Genomic DNA, 2,500 nt, shown 5'->3' on the forward strand with positions numbered 1-2,500 from the left:
CAAAACTAAGTCCAAAGAGCTTCTTGTTTCCTGAGACTAGCCTCAGCTCTGCATGTGTAACCTGGAACATTTGTCTCCCAAAACTCACCTCCAGGCACATCCTGGCCATGTGCAGGCAAAGGGTTTCTCTCCCGTGTGTCTCCTCAGGTGAGCCTTCAGGTGACTGCTCTTGGTATACATCTTTGCACAGCCTGGAAAAGTGCACTTGTGCATTTTAATCAAATCAGCTACGGAGCTCTTCTGGAATTTTTGACCCCCAATGAGGAGTCCGGCTTCCTGTGTCCCATCAAGTGTGTTCTCCAAGTGTCCTGATGGTTTGGCTGCGATGGGGACAGGAGCAATACGGACAAATTTGGAGGAAGTGCTGCTGAAACTAGCTGGTGGAACAACTTGAGGAACCAGAGCAAATGTCTGCCCCTGGATGTTGACCAGCAGCTGTGTGATTTTGATGTCCGAGGTGGGCGTCTGCAACTGAGACGTGGGTGTAGGATACGGATTCTGCTCCTGTTTGATGGGAATGGGCTGGATCTGCAGGAACACTGGAGTCCCTGAGCTCTCCAATGCCCTTGCCTTCCCAGAGAGTGGCTCTTTTTTCACTGTGGTCTGAGGACCTGTAGTGAGTCTGGCTGAAAACGGAGAACTCTTAGGCTTGAATTCCGTCATCTCAGTCATGCTGGATACAGGCACTGTTTGGTCTTGTGTCTTCATTTCTGATGTGCCTTGTGTCGTTTCAGCTTTCTCCTTTAAGGCTACAACCTCCATGTTCTCCTCCAGAAACTCCTCAATCTCCTCCAGTGTGGGCTGAAAGAGAAGGCCTGCATGTTCCTCCAGATCTCCAGGAAAAACAGGAAACTCAAAGCATTCCTCTTTGGTGGTCCGATCCCTTCGGGACTCCCAGGCCAGACCCTTAGGGAGGACAGGAGGAACCATGGCAGAAGTTAACACTGGGGTGAAAGATGTTTGGTTTTGCGAAAGGAGGAAGTCCAGGAGGCCATCTTGGCTCTCACTGCTTGAGCTGCTGCTGCACCTGGAGCTCAGGACCTGAGACTCGGGGCTGGAGCAAGAACGTGAGCTAGAAGAGTCACTCAGCTCATCCTCGGAGAACGGAGAGGAAAGCACCTGGTAGACCCGCTCGTCCCTCACCATGTCCGGTAGGAGGTGTACTGGCAAAGGGAAACTGTACGACAGGAACGTTACTTCATCCACTAGCATGCAATCCACCATTCCTGGTCAGACCCTGAGAGTAGATCAGAAAGTCAGAGAGTACAGCTTAAAAGCTTAAAAGTAAAAAGTGTGTGTATGTTTGTGTGTGTTATCTGGTTAACCAAAAGAAACTATGGGTGGAAGTGTGTGTGTGTGTGTGTGTGTGTGTGTGTGTGTGTGTGTGTGTGTGTGTGTGTGTGTGTGTGAATAAGCAGGAGTATAAACAAAACTATAAACTAGCACAGCTGACAAACACAGGTTGTAAAAAACGTGGAATAAAAACATTGTTGTCTGATTATCTGTTTTTTACAAGAATAACAACATATCAATGAAAACTATAGTTTCCTCAGACAGATTATTCCTGATGATTAGCAGTAATAATAATAATAATAATAATAATAATAATAATAATAATAATAATAATAATAATGTTATTTAAAGGTATATAGACACAGTAAAGTATAAATAAAGCAGCAGCTCAGTGAGAAGTGGAGCAGTGGTGAAGTCAGACTGTACACATGTTCACTAACAGCTGGATTATAAAGCACTTCACTGCGCGGGGATTTGATCCGAACACACACTGATTTCAACACAAAAACAACACTAAACTCTTCCTGATGTTTAATCACAAGTGTAGTTACACATCATATATAACACCAGTTTATTATAGTCATAGAGTTTAAATCTCTGCGTTGTGACCGAAAGTAAACTCAGATCAAACAAGTGGTGAAGAATTCCTGTAAAGTCTGTGTGCTGGAAATCTGTTCTGCATTTCTGACTACATAAACCACACACACACACACACACACACACACACACACACACACACACACACACACACACACACACACACACACACACACACACACACACTCACCTGTGGACTCCAGTGCTTCGGTTCTGTGTGTGTGTGTGTGTGTGTGTGTGTGTGTGTGTGTGTGTGTGTGTGTGTGTGTGTGTGTGTGTGTGACTGCTGCACGGTGTGTGAACAAGCGCGTGTGTTTCGGTATATTCCCGTTGTGATAAGTGATAATGTGTGGGATTTAACCGCTGCTCTCGCGCTCGTGCTCCTTACTACATTACAGTCACATGATCGCGCGCTCCCTGCTTTTAACGGAGACGCCGCGCTGCACGGGATTGGACAGCATTTAAGGAGGAGGCGGGGCTTACAGGATTCAATGAAATGTCGGTTTGGTAAGTTGATAACTTTTATATTTATTATCACTGAGCCACATGACGCCATGATGTGTACATGATCTCAGTCAGGGCTTCACACTTCACACCATGTTCAGTGTTC

At 45.9% G+C, this 2,500-nt stretch overlaps 1 protein-coding gene across 3 annotated transcripts in view; it reads right to left on the reverse strand.

The window, feature by feature from the left end:
- klf15 (Kruppel-like factor 15) overlaps window positions 1-2,380 on the reverse strand; it is a 15,428-nt gene extending 13,048 nt beyond the window's left edge. The window contains exons 1-2 of one of the 3 annotated variants that reach the window (XM_047806899.1): window positions 2,081-2,380; window positions 89-1,237 (exon numbers count right to left, since the gene is read on the reverse strand). In XM_047806899.1, the coding sequence (XP_047662855.1) occupies window positions 89-1,224 (1,136 nt within the window). In that variant the 5' untranslated portion in view covers window positions 1,225-1,237; window positions 2,081-2,380. The remainder of the gene's footprint in view (window positions 1-88; window positions 1,238-2,080) is intronic. The other 2 variants (XM_047806900.1, XM_027138074.2) reach the window with 2 other exon arrangements.
- Between the last annotated feature and the right edge of the window lie 120 nt (window positions 2,381-2,500).

The sequence above is a fragment of the Tachysurus fulvidraco genome, chromosome 23 (genome assembly GCF_022655615.1).
Source record: "Tachysurus fulvidraco isolate hzauxx_2018 chromosome 23, HZAU_PFXX_2.0, whole genome shotgun sequence".
Taxonomy (NCBI): domain Eukaryota; kingdom Metazoa; phylum Chordata; class Actinopteri; order Siluriformes; family Bagridae; genus Tachysurus; species Tachysurus fulvidraco.